This window comes from Anopheles arabiensis, chromosome 3 (assembly GCF_016920715.1).
Source record: "Anopheles arabiensis isolate DONGOLA chromosome 3, AaraD3, whole genome shotgun sequence".
NCBI lineage: Eukaryota > Metazoa > Arthropoda > Insecta > Diptera > Culicidae > Anopheles > Anopheles arabiensis.
Genome location: NC_053518.1, coordinates 85,006,240 through 85,020,041, shown reverse-complemented (window position 1 = coordinate 85,020,041; position 13,802 = coordinate 85,006,240). Strand labels below are relative to the sequence as shown.

The 13,802-nt window shown below is 43.5% G+C and overlaps 2 protein-coding genes and 1 long non-coding RNA gene across 3 annotated transcripts; 1 reads left to right on the top strand and 2 right to left on the bottom strand.

Moving 5' to 3' along the window:
* Positions 1–3,547: 3,547 nt before the first annotated feature.
* LOC120901961 lies at positions 3,548–4,784 on the bottom strand. Its single transcript, XM_040310354.1, has 2 exons — positions 4,541–4,784; positions 3,548–4,475 (listed from the first exon to the last, which is right to left on the bottom strand). Exons 1-2 carry the CDS (start codon positions 4,745–4,747, stop codon positions 3,870–3,872), a joined length of 813 nt encoding a protein of 270 aa, XP_040166288.1. The 5' UTR covers positions 4,748–4,784; the 3' UTR covers positions 3,548–3,869.
* A 2,793-nt stretch (positions 4,785–7,577) lies between these two features.
* On the top strand, positions 7,578–10,032 carry LOC120903419 (ATPase WRNIP1-like). Its single transcript, XM_040312843.1, has 2 exons — positions 7,578–8,757; positions 9,130–10,032. The coding sequence occupies exons 1-2, from the start codon at positions 7,706–7,708 to the stop codon at positions 9,839–9,841; spliced, it is 1,764 nt and encodes a 587-aa protein (XP_040168777.1). The 5' UTR covers positions 7,578–7,705; the 3' UTR covers positions 9,842–10,032.
* LOC120903420 lies at positions 10,025–13,403 on the bottom strand. Its single transcript, XR_005739598.1, has 9 exons — positions 13,151–13,403; positions 12,708–12,765; positions 12,405–12,515; positions 12,107–12,175; positions 11,824–11,901; positions 11,506–11,590; positions 11,204–11,263; positions 10,872–11,002; positions 10,025–10,169 (listed from the first exon to the last, which is right to left on the bottom strand). It is a non-coding gene; the product is annotated as an uncharacterized LOC120903420 (long non-coding RNA).
* Between the last annotated feature and the right edge of the window lie 399 nt (positions 13,404–13,802).

Here is a 13,802-nt window from a genome sequence, read left to right as displayed (position 1 = left end):
GCTGGGTCCCATGCAACATTCCTCCCAGCGATCCGTCGGTAGAGAAGTGTTGGTTTTTATATGGTCATTCCTTCGCAAACAAAAAAAAACACGAACATCATCAAACTTCCCTCAGCTCAACCCTCCCCTGTTTGTCGGATCGTTTTGTTTGATGGTTTTGGCAGGAAAGTGCTCCCACTGGAGCAGAAAAATGAGCGAATTAAATTGTTCACTTTTTGTGCAGTTCAATGGGCGGTCGGGAAGGTTGCAGGGGTGTTCAGAAACATCCGGTTTTCGTTGGTGTGCAAACGAAAGGGAGCAACATCAACAAAAAAAAAGAAGGGAATGGACCCACAACGGGGTTGGATGAATTGCTCGGTTATAAATTAATTATTATGTTGTTTTCCCCCACCTTTTTTTGTTGCGATGTTCTTTTAGTTTGTTTTCCGGGAAGCGAAACCTGTGCCCCTTTTACGCTTCGACACCTTCCGGCTTGGGGATCACCTGGGGACGTCCTGGACGTTCTCGTTTCCTCGCTACGGTACGGATTAATTGCGAGTGAAAGGGCTTACAAGGTGCTAGCGAAATTTTAAAAAACCCTTTTCAACACTGCCAGCGGGTCCACTGGCATTCCCTCGCCGTCGTGCGCATAAGAAACGCTGCCGTTGCGTCGAGAACATGTGTGCTGATGTGGATCATCTCCTTTCCCAGACACAGACACGGGGAAATTAAAATTAACCAGACGGTCCATCATTTATGCACGGCCATTTTCGAACCACTTTTCAAGCCACCAGTACGCCGGCTGGGGTGGTCATCAGGGCGTTAATGGTGTGTGTGTGCGTGTGGGTACTGTTTGCTGGATGGATAATATTCAATTTAAGCGCATGTACACCCGCACCGGAACTGGCCGGCCGTACGTGTATCGTGTATGCGTTCAGTCGACGCATTATGAGATCGCAATTATTTGTAATCCTGACTACAACAGCCCCGTCATTACAGGGCAAAAAAACACGCACATCTCGAGGCTATCAATCAGCACAGCAGCAGCCGGGCCCAAAACTAACGCCGCGGGCACCTTCAATAATCGAGAAAGTATGCAAACAGTGCACCGGACAGGATGTTTGAACTGGTATGTAACCTGATACAGCTCGGTGCATGTGTTTGTGCCGAGCGTTTTGAGTAATGGTGAGATTTATTTGAGTGTTATTGAAGGTACTTGCGAAGATTGCACTCGAGCAAACACAACATGCTCGGTGGTACCGTTTTACTGCCGGTGGACATTCGGTGGAGTTCGAGTGGTTCGCTTGCCCCGTGCGATGATGCTCTGAGCTGCTGTACTGCAGCAAGTTACTCGGAAGAGGTTTGTGCTTTATTAACCCTTCAGGGGGTTTCCTGGTACCGGTATTATACCAACTTACAGGGAGCCAAACGTTTTGCTAGCATCGTGAGAAGCTTCTGCTACGCGTTTCCATGCACGTTGGGAAATACGCAGGGAAGAGCTTAGACAAAATTCTTACGAATTCATAGAAAAACATATTAAAATTATAAAAAATATTGCACAAGGTTCGTTGAGTGTTAAGTTATGATTTTGATCGGATGTATAACAATCGGATATTATGCTTTTCAGGTAAAATATCACTTAAATTCGGCTTGTTTGTCTGAATATTGTGGGTTTTGCTTACTACATTAACATTGATATCATGTTATGTAGAGTATTACATCCGATTTAATTGTTCAAGTATGTTAAAATGTATATAAAATACACAATTGTACAATAACAATTTGCCACATCAGGACAATTCTCTTCAAAAAGTTTCAAATTTGTCAATCTACGTATCTTCAAGTCACTTCCTTGGCGATAGCTGCACGCTAAAGCATACCGTAAAACTCTCCTCCAATGGCTACAGCAGCGCAAAACTCCTTAGAACAGTAAATGTGTCACACCCAATGAAATCAGGTTTGATCAGTTGTTCTTCCAATCCGTTGGCTCTGTATTCATTGGCATTGGCATAATACTCTACTTCTTCGGACTAATCCGTGCTGGATTTCTGCATAACATTGGTTGATTTTTGCCCTGTTATTCATAATATTCATCATTAATGAATCCTCAAAAATCTTTAGCAAAGCGTTAAGATGAATGTAAAAAAAAGTTTTATCCTTTGAGGATCTTACTTACTTACTTATCCGGCGCTACAACCGCTTTGCGGTCTTGGCCTGCCTCAGGAGTGTCCGAAACCGCTCACGGTCTCGCGCCTTCGTCTGCCAGTCCGTTATCCCGGCCTTAATGGCGGACGCCTCCACGCCATCTTGCCACCTCAATTTGGGCCTACCACGCCTCCTCTGCCCTTGTGGACGGCCTAAAAAGACTTTACGGGCTGGGTCGTCCGTTTCCATGCGTACAACAGTGCCAGCCCACCGGAGCCTGGCGAGCTTGATACGCTGCACGACAGTGAGGTCGCCGTACATCTCGTATAGCTCGTCATTATAGCGGCTCCTCCATTGTCCTTCCACACATACGGGGCCAAGTATCCTTCTGAGCATCTTCCTCTCGAACGCGGCTAAGAGGGTTTCGTCAGATTTGGACAGTGTCCATGGCTCAGAGGCGTATGTGAATACCGGAACTATATAGGTACTATATTGTCCCAGCTTCGTCCGTCGCGACAGGTTCTTTGAGATGAACTGCTTTTTCCTTTGAGGATCACATTAGGGAAAACACTTGTTTTACTGAGTCATTCAAAAAATTAGTCACAGATGAGAGCTGTATGGAGCTCAGTTCGCAAGAATAATGGTTCACGCACGCATTATCATTTTGTGATTGTATTATTAAATAACTAATAATTTCACGTTACATTACACTCGGTCTCCTTTTTGGAACACTTTTACCTCTTAGTTACCAATTCTGTTCGCATTATGTTCTGTTCGTGTATTTGTTTCCTTTAAGTTTATCTTCCTAGCAATGATCATATTTTTCTATTCTACTATTTATATTACTATAAGCTTGTGTTTTCATTTATATCTTTAATTGAATTTCCATCAATTGTTATATTCTGGATTTAAACTAAACTTTAGTGAAACACTATTTTACGTTTTGGTGTCATATTTCACTTCATTTAAATGAATTGAAAAAATCATGAGTTCTTATTTAATAATTTATTTTAATGAACTCTCTAGTCCTAACTGACTCGGGCCTAAGCCTACCGCACGGATGCTCCTTCAGTTGTTAACACCGATGTTATCTTCGGGTAGATGCAGGTGATCGCTGACTCATGGGGTATGACACATTTTATGCAAACTCAGCATAAAATGTATTCTGCGACGTTTTGCTGTGCAGAACCATGGGAGACGACAATCTTGTGGTGTGGTTCTTACAACAGGAAGTAGACGTCTGCTTTGCTTCCGTTTTGTCTCGAACTACACCATATGTGTTGTGGGCAGCCGTGCCGACCCCTGGACTTGCCGTGGCAGTTGCGCTGCCACCGGTCAACGTCCAGGGGGACGACAGTGTGTCACGCACACTGTCGCACACACTAAGCAGCGCAAGGCTTAGTGTGTGCCGAGCGCACAGTTAGAGTGTGTTTGCGAGCCGATCGAGCAGGAGCTCTCGGCAGGGGCGCTCGGTGCGGCTGGTGCGCGGCCACCGTACAGTATACGTTTTATTGTGATTGTTTCATTTATGTTTTATTTATTATGTACGTTGTATAAGTTTCTAAATAAATACAAGTGTTAGAACACAACAATATGTGTGTAACATCACTGGATACATAAAACCTTCTAAAACCTGTAAACATGAAGCACACGGTTTTTGAAAAAAAACACACAATTTATAAAAAAAAACACACTACAAAGTACAAAACGTTTCGAAAACCTCCGCTGCACTTGCTATTGCCTTGCTATTGGTTCTGTTTCGCTTTCGCACCATCGTTCTGCTCCATCTGGCCCGGTATCTTTAGCCACTGTTCGCACTTCTTCTTGGACGTTTCAATCTGCTCCCACGGTATCTCGTCCCGCGTCATCCAATCGAACCGCCGATCGTAGTACAGATCGTAGTGGGGACCGGACGTCGGGAAGAGCTCGCGCTCATTCTCCGACATTGCGTCCAGCATACGCCACATCCCCGACATCGAGTCCGTCTCCAGCCCGCAGAACGATTCCTCCGACACGATCGCCCGCACGCGCCCCTTCTTACGCTGCTGCAGCGCCTGCTGCTGTTCGCGCCGTTTCTTCTCCTCCTGGTGGTGCTGCAGGTCACACTTGCGCAGCATCTCGTCGATAAACGACCGGAACTTGGGGCTGAAATCGGTGGCCGTTTGCAGATCCACCGGACAGGCGGCACAGCCGGAACCGCTCGACGTGCCCGCCGGTTCGGGTGCCGTTTCCTTCGCCTGCTTCCGGTGCCGGTTCTCGCCCGTCGCCATCAGCTCATCGTAAGCGCACCGGAACTCGGGTGTAAATTGATTCATTAGCAGCAGCTCATCCGTCTCATCCACGCCGGGTTTCTACGCAAAACAAACACATGTAACCGGGGGGGAAAATACGCTGTACCTAGCTGTCCAATGCATACCTTCTTGCGCTGATCCAACAGTATGTACGATTCATCCAGATCGGAGAACGGATCGGACAGGGCACTACACTCGGACGAATCGCCATCGGTCGGCCGGTTGCCACGTGGCATCTCGAGCGCAGACAGTGGGCGCAATATTTGGAAGATGTTTTCCGCAAACTGTTGGCGCACATCCGGATCTTCGCTCGTGATCGGAAACGCGTCCATTGCACTGCACGGTCAGCGTACGTTTGGTGCCGCCTGCGGTGCCGGTCCGGGAATGCTGGCCTACCGTGACCGCCGCTGTTTAAATTGTTGGATCGATAAGCATCCGACCTGGCGTTTGTTTAGCACTGCTGTGCTGTGTTCCGAATTTTTTTGGCGGGGTAGCACCATCGCGAAATGATAAACTTGACATTCCCCTTGCACTACTTTTCAGCACCTTTTTTTTTGCAACGTGCCCGATTGCCCGTTCGGTGCGGTACGTGGGTCTCTGGCCTTTTTTATTGCAGGCAGTAGAAAGCGCATCGAACTAAAAGGGGGAGTCTCAGACTGGGACAAAGAACGAGTCGTGTTGAATTCCCCCTCCTAAGTTAGGTGATGAGTAGATAGTTGTAGTAGTTCCCCCCTGTGAGTTTCCATGTTGCATGGTTCGGTAGGAAACAAGGAGCGAATGACAACCTACGACAACACGATATCCCATCCCACGTGTACGCTTTGCTAAACGGGAAATGGGGTAGCCTTTGTTGTACTGTGCACTATCAATCCTTTGGTTCAATTATGAAGTTGTCGAAAGGCAGCAGGAATGCGATGAACCTGACTCCCCATGTCACATATCTTTTAGTGAGGAATTGTAGGAATGTTACTTATTTTATTATATTTGAAAATTCTATTCCTTCGTGTTTGAACGTAAGTGTTACGGAATTGAGTTGTAAAATTGAAGATTTTTTACATCTCTTTTGACTGGTCGTAACATAATTCTGGTTGAGGAATTATCGTTGGAAAACATTATAATTTTACTATGTTCACTTAACATTATTACGACGAGTTACATATTTATATAATTTCATATTTTATTAGAGCTATCGAAATTAGTTTAATATATTAACAGCTTTTAACGTTCTTGTATTGAGGAACTGAATAATGCAGTCCACCACGCAACAGAACATAACACCTAGATCGTGTTATTGAATCTCACACACATCACCTGAAAACCACAACAAAACAGTGCAGTTTAAAGGCGCTTGCAAGGATTTCATTTGTCAGTTACCAACTCAAATTCAAAATTCAAAACGAAATCATTTATTAAAATATATCAAAGACAATTAATTACTGCTACTATCCTTCTGGCGATTAAGTAGCGGTTAGAATGCATTTAATGTTATTTTGCTGATAGTGATCAATTTGTATAGAAACAGTTTCAAAAAAAAGAAAAAAAAAATTCTCATAAAATCAGGATTTGAACACACGCTTTCTGTGTTCGAAAGTAAAAAAGTTGTCACAAAACTCTTTGAAAGTTACAACTGCGAATAATCAAAGTCGTTATATACACAAATTAGAATGGTGGAATGCTATTTGTTCTGATTCAATTCAAAATACGAAATATTTCAAAGAGAATTCGTTACAGCCGTGAAAGTTTCAGTTAAAATATTTGTTTGCCTAATCAAACTACTATCCAACCGCCACAGATTAAGCATAAACGACTGGAAAATCAAATATCCATTGAAAACAAAGAAATCAGCTTAGTTTCACTGTCCAATCACCACAGATTAAGCTAAACCGACTAGAAAATCAAAAATCCACAGAAAAAAAACGAAAAATCCATACCTTCACTAGTTCGCTCGATAGATAGCGTTTTGCAACTCATCACTATGTTGCTGTTCTTTTCTTGCAATGTGTTTCGCCTATTTTTATGTAATCATGGCCTATATTCCCTTCTATCTTTTCGAGCAAAAATCTATAAGAATGGTCGTGGTCGAATGGTCATATACAAAGGTATCAACACCAACGACCATTACTCAAATCTTATTTCCTTCATTTATGATGGTTATGATGAGGCTATCCCAGCAACAGATGTTGCCACCAGTTATTTTGATATTTTTTAATTGAATCAGTCATTTACCGTCTGCTAAACGAAGTCTTTAAAGATTCCTTTTAGTGGATTTGTGGCACTTGTGATTTTTAAAGTATCGTGATTTAGGAAGGTGAATTAACGCAATAAAAAAAACATGACATAAAATTTGAACAAAACTCTCAATATAAGAAACTTAAACTGTTTAAAAACTTGGTTGTTGGTTAATTATTGGCTAATTGGTAAATCACTTTGTTCTTGAATCCCTTAATAGCAGCTCGTTGCTTATCTGCGCATGCTTTTGTCCCCTGGGTATTTAGGAGCAATACATTGCTCCTTGGGATTGTTGCTTGGGAACCCACGGATGACATTCCGCAAGCAGACGCGAATTACCACCAGTGTGGCCAGATTATTTTGGCAGTTTTCAGTAGGCGCATCAAATTTTTATCGCTAGTTTTCGGTAGTTTAAAACTCGAAACTTAACTCCAGTTTAAAAAAGAAGTGAAAGCGAAAGAAGTGTTAAGCGGGATGGGGGGGGGGGGAGGGGGCACTAATGCGCAACATGAAAGTTCCATTTCAAGAGAATATGCATCCTTTACCTAGGATATGGATCAAATCTAATCAGCGGTTACACAAATGAAGATCTTTCTAAAATGTTGATCTGATAATTGTACTTGGAATCCTTAGCCAAAGAAGGACTAAGATGCACATTTTCTTCTCAATGGTGGCAAGTTCTTTTTCTCGGGCCTCCACGCGACCTTAGAGCCGCTGCAGGGCTCCATCGGATACGAATTTATCGTACGTGCTGATTAAGCTTAAACGACTGAAAAATCAAATATCTGTGATTTTCGGTAGGATAAATGGAAAATCGGTATTTTTAGAGCGGTCATCTGTGAATCGATAGGCATATAAAAAATCGATAGGAATACAGATAAATCGGTATTTCTGGTAACTCTGATTACCACAATGTTTACGTCCGCAGTTGACAATCAGCGTCGGTCTCGGTTTGCCCGCGAGTTTTTCAAAATCAGTCCCCTTCTACATTCAACAGGCGGTAACATTGCTGCTCTATTTTCCTATTCTGTGCCATTACGATCGCACCGTTCAGATGCACGATGGCGAGCTCGAGTGAATTTGATGATCCACAACCATCGACCAGCACACGCAAAGCGGTCTGTCCGATCTGCGACAAGTGGTTCCCGATCGCCAACATCGAGCAGCATGTAGATGAGTGTCTGACGATGACTCACGGAAACGATGGCAGTCCGGGCGAACAGCAGCAACAGCAGCCAGCTTCCAATACACCAACATCCTCGCAAGGGCCAAAGCGTAACTTTAGCATCTTCGAGCGCAGCCCAAAACCGGCAAAGCGCGGTCGAAATGAAACCGCCCCGGCGGCACCTACCGTAACGTCCAGCGCCAAAGCGGAGCAACCGATCGAAATCACCAGCCTCGACACGGACGATGAGGAGGAGCCGGCAGCAAGCGACAGCCAAAACAAAAAGCCCAAAATGATGGATCCAGCGCCAGCCGCTCGACCGGCACCGTCGTGCCCAAATGCGACCCCAGAATCGAACGTACCGCTGGCCGAACGGGTCCGTCCCTCGACCATCGAAGAGTACGTCGGGCAGGAGCAGATCATCGGGCAGAACACGATACTGCGCAAACTGTTCGAGCACGATACGATCCCGAGCATGATCCTGTGGGGACCGCCCGGCTGTGGCAAAACGACACTCGCCAACATAATTGCCAACCGGTGCAAGCGGAACGTGGGCACGCTGCGGTTCGCCAAGCTGTCCGCCACGATGGCGGGCGTGGCGGAGGTGAAGGAGGTGGTAAAGGTGGCGAAGAACGAGTCGAAGTTTAATCGCCGCACGATCCTGTTCATGGACGAGATCCATCGGTTCAACAAGCAGCAGCAGGACATCTTTCTGCCGCACGTGGAATCCGGCACGATCACGCTGATCGGTGCGACGACGGAGAATCCCTCGTTCAGCCTGAACTCGGCCCTGCTCAGCCGGTGCCGGGTGATCGTGCTGGAGAAACATACGGTGGACAGCATGATGCGCATCATTGAACGGGCGCTGCCCGAGTACAAAACGGTCATGGTGCCGGCAAGCCTGAACAACAACGTGCCGGACCTGAGCAAGACGTCGTACGTACCAAGGTTAGTTGAAATTTCTTGAAGAACGATTGTTAAGTGCTTAAAGTTACCTTCGAATGATGTATCTAAAAAGGAATAGCTGAAACAAGGTATTATTAGAAGAAATAACAAGGGATGTGATTAAGGAAAGACTTTAACGAATACATTACGAATACGAACTATTTCCCGCGAAGCATTGAACAATACGGAAGTTGAACATGCAATTCCATGGCTTGCTTAAATGATCTCAATTGATCGTTACGTCAAAAGAAAAAGAAAAGGACAATTGTGTTTAAAGTGAGTTTTTAAGACGTTTGTATTTTGTCCCCCCCAATAATGCCTGCTTGTAATAACGTTTTTTTCCAAATTCTTCATACTACCCTCCTTCCCTTGTAGGATGCTTGTACACGAGGAAACTATCCGATGGCTGGCGGAAACCTGCGACGGTGACGCACGGATCGGGCTGAACAGTCTGCAGCTTGCCTTATCGAGTGCTGCCGCGCCGCCGCCCGCAACCAACGGCCGCTCGTTCACCGATTCGCTCATCACCGTCACGCTGGAGGATGTGCGCGAGGGTCTGAAGAAATCGCACCTGCTGTACGATCGGAAGGGCGACCAGCACTACGACATCATATCCGCGCTGCACAAATCGATCCGCGCCTCGGACGACAACGCCGCCCTGTACTGGGCGACGCGCATGGTTGCGTCCGGCGAGGATCCACGCTACATCTGCCGGCGTATGGTGCGGATGGCGAGCGAAGATATTGGGCTGGCGGACGCGAACGCACTGCAGGTAGCGACCGCAACGCTGAACGCCGTCCAGTCCGTCGGGCTGCCGGAAGCGGACTGCATCATCGCGCAGTGTGCGGTGTATCTGGCCCGCGCCCCGAAAAGCCGCGAGGTGTACGAAGCGTACAAGCGGTGCCGGGCAGCGATCGACGGGTGGAAGGGCCCGATGCCGGGCGTGCCGCTGCATTTGCGCAACGCGCCGACCAAGCTGATGAAAGACCTCCGGTACGGCGCCGGGTACAATCTGCTGCACAAGGACGAGTCGGGCCTAACGTACATGCCGGAGGGGCTGGAAGATGAGAACTATTTTTCGGAATAGTTCACGCCGTTGGAAAAGGGGCGTGTTAGACACCCCCACACGCTTGTTGTTCTTCTTCTGCCGGTATCTCATTTTCGCTGTAAAGTATTATTTCCTCCTTGTGAAGGGGGGACACGACCGATACCCGTATCAACCAACTGCGTATTGGCGCTCCATTTACAAAATACAAAAAAGTAAAACACGTTTTCATTGTTTATAAAACGTAGCTTCTTTTATTTCTGCAATGAGAGCTATCACAATATAAAAGATCACCGAAGCATATCACACGCTGGCCGTCGATCGAGAGCGTTGATGACGTCCCCACTAATATCTCAATGATGTCAGAACGCTTGATGGAAAAGAAAATACAAAAAAAAGTTGTTTGCTTAGTTTTACAGAAATGTCATGCGCAAGGTAAAATATGGAAAAATGGTAGATGTTTCAGGGTTCAATTTTTCATAGACGGCAAGGAGAAAGAAACCGACTATGAAATCCGTCATTTAAGCTCAGGATCAATAAGAGCACAATTCATCAACGACTTTTTTTCAATACTGTTATCATAGAACAGCTGTCCTAGTACAGTGAACGGCAACCGATACGGTTCAAAGAGTGAAAACACTACTACACAAGTAACTGAGAAGATCCACAAGAATCGTACCATAAATTATGACAAAAGTAAATGTTCATCCTTTATTTTTCTATCTTTCATCTATTGATGAAAAACAGTGGAATGTATTTCGCTTTTGTAAATACTGAACTACGGTAGACCACTCTCTTGATCTTTTCTGTTGTATGAAAATTTAACAGAAGCCTGCTGATCAAGGAGTTTGTGATAATTTACCTCTTTTGCACAATATAAACCTCGTCAGATTCGACATTTAAACAAATATCGTTAACTGTTTCAATGTTTTTAATACATTGGCAGTGTATTTATTTTCAAATGGAAAACTGAACTTCTTAAAAAGGACGATGGAAAAAAACCGCAAGGTTGCCGACCGCTCGCACTAGGGTTTCTATGCTTCTAGGATAAATAATACGATTTTTTAGATACCTTTTATAAACGGTCGCAATATTGAGAGCTGATGATTTTCTTCCATAAAAAGTTAGCGTCCTCTCAGTCGCAGAAGGGCAGAATATCCGCGATTAATGATGGTAGGAAGACGATGATCACGGGACGACCTCCTGCGAAAGGAAAAAGAAAAAAATCTCTTATTGTTTCGATTCACTTTTAGTTTTGAGGGGAGTTTTAAAAAGCAAAAGCTTCAGATAAGCATTCCTAATCAAGAAAATTCATCTAATAAGAGGAGGAAGATAAGGATATTGTTCATCATTTACAGTATAACACGCTCGTAAAGTCGTCTTAAAATCATTTTTATTTCTTACCATTATTTTAATACAGCTGTTCAGTGAAGGATCGTCGACACTGTGCCAAACCACGCCACGCTGTGAAATGTGAGAAGAGAGAAAAACGAACATTAAAATTTGCGGACGAGAGGACAAAATTATAGCTGCTTGTTTTTCATCGAACTTTCAGTATGGTGCATGGTACAAGTAGAATCATAAAATAATTCATTCCATGATATAGGGTAAACCAATCATCATGAAAAATCACAGTGAAATGCGCAAAAAACTTTCCGGAGATTTGAATTTACAACAAATTATAGAAAATTAAGTATGTTTCTTACCAGTGGAAATAAGCTGTCCCCTCCTTTATCGAACTATTAAAAAGGCTGTTGCAACGAAAAACTTCAGGGCATCGCGTTGTGATTTCTGTAGAAAAGAATAAAAATTTAAACGTTAATTTTGCTGAGCGTAAGGTACCCGACGAGCGAGTACTGCTGCTATGCGCGCAGCATAATTTAACTCAGTGTGGTGCATATTGAATCACTTATTCATTCCATGTTTAAGGGTATTGTGCTGTTTTATCCTCATAATATTTTATCATGCTTGCACAATGATGGATACTTCTAGACATTTTAATAGTTTTACTCAATTTTGCTTACCTTTCATCATTTACGCATAGCGAATTGTTATCATCTGCTGGTGGTGCCTGACCCATCTCCATGCTCGATGTGATGTACCTGGAAATAATGAATAATGATAAAATTAATATCTTGTTCCTTGACAAAATCGCATTACAGTGAGCTGCCTGAGATAGCCTTCAGTTAGTGGTGCATGATTGAAAAAATCATCGGTTATCATGGTTTTTTAAGTCATGAGTCATCAACGCGAGGAATAAATCCTGATCGTTAAGTACATTTTGAATTGAAAATGAGTAGAGCTTACCTGGTTGACATGGAATCCGATTGGAAACACGTTAATGCCAGAAATGAAGCTATTTAGGTAGCGTCCCTCCTAGCGAGAGAAAAAGGTAAAGATAAAAAAATACATATCAGATATTTGGCAACGATAGTTATAAATGACGTATTAGAACTTTACTAGATTCAGTGTGGTGCATATTGAATCATTAATTCATTCCATAGTTAAGGGTATTGTGCTGTTTTATCCTCATATTAATCATCGCTAATCGCTTGCGATGGTTTATAGTTAAGACATTTCAAAAATTCAACTCAATTTTACTTACCTAGTATCGAACGTAAGGACGCGTGTATTAGAAAATTCGAAGGCCATTCTCTTATCCTTGGAATAATCGCCTACGGAGGCCTGTATATTTCCATGCCGATTCATGATGTACCTGCAAATCATGAATAAAGAATAAATGAATACCACGTTTCTTGGTAAAATCATTATAGATAGCGAATAGTGGCAGCTTTCAGTTAGTGGTGCATGATTGAAAAAATCATCGGTTATCATGGTTTTAAGTCATGTGTCATCAACGCGAGGAATAAATCCTATTCATAGAATTCCTTCAGTTAGTTGAACTTACCTTTTAGCAGTGCCGCTGGATTAATGCCGCAGATGACGCCTTTACCCGCCGGATATGCCTAAAATGAAAGAACAAACAGCATCGGCTATAGTACGATCACTATCAAGTATAGCAATGTAAAAAAGGACGCAATGTGGTCGAATAAATAATGCAGGCAGTATGCTTGAATTAAAGAGCGGGCAATAGCGGGACAAAGTTACGTCTTGTTTTCAATCGTGCTTCCTCAACAGCATCAGCAACTGAAAAACACGCGGAACGCACATGGAGTTAGCCAAACATAACCTAACAATGTACAACAAAGTACAAGACCATACAATGTCGGTACCAATCAAGGAGCAATTTAATTGCGGGAAAATCACAACGCGGTAATTCTGAACTAGTTCAGGGAAAGCGAAATACTACGATTAATTTAAGGATTTAACTATAAAAACATTCGAACTTACCACAAGTAGCCAGCCGGGTGTTGGGAACCACGCCACCACATGGTAGACGGAGCTTGGAGTTCATATTTTTCAGTAAAATTCCATTACAAATACACACGAAACTAGCTATCGCTTGGGTTTTAACGTTGCTCTAGCTAATTTAGTAAGATTATTGATCATTTTAATAAACTTTAATAACAACAACTTGGCAGCTTTCGTGGTGTAATATACGAAAACGTCCTTCTCAGTCGAGGGCGCAAGAGAAAAGAACATTTACGGAAAGATTTGACATGAACAATACATGAATCCGGCAGGCAGGCAGAGTGACCAGAAATACCGATTTATCTGTATTCCTACCGATTTTTTATATGCCTACCGATTCACAGATGACCGCCCTAAAACTACCGATTTTCCATTTATCCTACCGAAAATCACAGATATTTGATTTTTCAGTCGTTTAAGCTTAATCTGTGGCGCTTAGAATACTGTTTCAAGGATCGCAATCCTCATGTGTTACTTATCGCGCTGATGCACGTTTGTTTGCCTGCAACTTGAAAAATGCTACATGCGTTTGGAATTCAAAATTTTATCCGTTAAAATTTAATGTTCATAGTAAAAAATGTCAGTTGTGTGAATTCAGAGAATAGCTCGTCAAAGAAAATCATTTAAATTT